General features: G+C 65.8%; 1 protein-coding gene across 1 annotated transcript in view; it reads left to right on the forward strand.

Moving 5' to 3' along the window:
- VOLCADRAFT_93498 (uncharacterized protein) overlaps positions 1 to 788 on the forward strand; it is a gene marked incomplete at both ends in the record, with an annotated part of 30466 nt that overhangs the window by 29281 nt on the left and 397 nt on the right. Inside the window, one exon of the mRNA XM_002952733.1 lies at positions 384 to 480. Coding sequence (XP_002952779.1) covers positions 384 to 480 — 97 coding nt within the window. The remainder of the gene's footprint in view (positions 1 to 383; positions 481 to 788) is intronic.

A 788-nucleotide genomic window follows, 5' to 3' on the forward strand; every position in this document is an offset into this window, starting at 1 on the left:
CGTTGGCCTCTCTGGCTGCTGCTGTTGGGGTTGCTGCTCATGCGGCTGCGTCTGTAGCTGTTGCTGCGGCTGTTGCTGCTGTTGCGGCTGCGGCTGATGCTGTGTCTGTAGCTGTGGTTGTGTTTGCAGCTGTTGTGGCTGTACCTGCGGCTGTGGCTGCGGCTGAGGCTGCGGCTGTAGCTGCGGCTGTGGCTGCGGCTGTGGCTGCGGCTGTGGCTGCGGCTGTGGCTGCGGCTGTGGCTGCGGCTGTGGCTGCGGCTGTGGCTGCGGCTGCGGCTGTGGCTGCGGCTGTGGCTGCGGCTGCGGCTGTGGCTGCAGCTGTGGCTGCAGCTGTGCCTGCGGCTGGGGTTGCTGTTGCTGTTGGGTTTCCACTGCTCTTGCAGCTTCGAGCCAGGCCGGGTTGATAGCGCCATGTAGCGTCTTAAGGGCTGCCAGGGTCGCTGACCTGTCCCGCGTGGGTGCTGGGGTTGATGGGTCGAGGTGTGTCCTGACCCATTCGGGCCAGGTCGACCTGGGGAGGGAGGCCACTCGAGTATGCACCACTAGGTCCCAGACCCGCACTAGGTCGCCCACCGTTTGCAGTTTCCTGCATGTAGCGATCCCCACGAAGTGCGCCTCCAGGCCCGGGCGGCGGTTCAAACTGTCTGGGTCTGCCTCGCCGGTATTGNGGAGCAACGGGTTACCCCACAACGCGGTTGCCCAGCACCACGGTCCGGGGGACAAGGGGCTGGTCTCGATATCCCGGAGCGGTGGTAGGTGTCCCAGGGCGCCCACAATCCGGCTGATAT

This window comes from Volvox carteri (genome assembly GCF_000143455.1).
Source record: "Volvox carteri f. nagariensis unplaced genomic scaffold VOLCAscaffold_32, whole genome shotgun sequence".
NCBI classification, from domain to species: Eukaryota; Viridiplantae; Chlorophyta; class Chlorophyceae; order Chlamydomonadales; family Volvocaceae; genus Volvox; species Volvox carteri.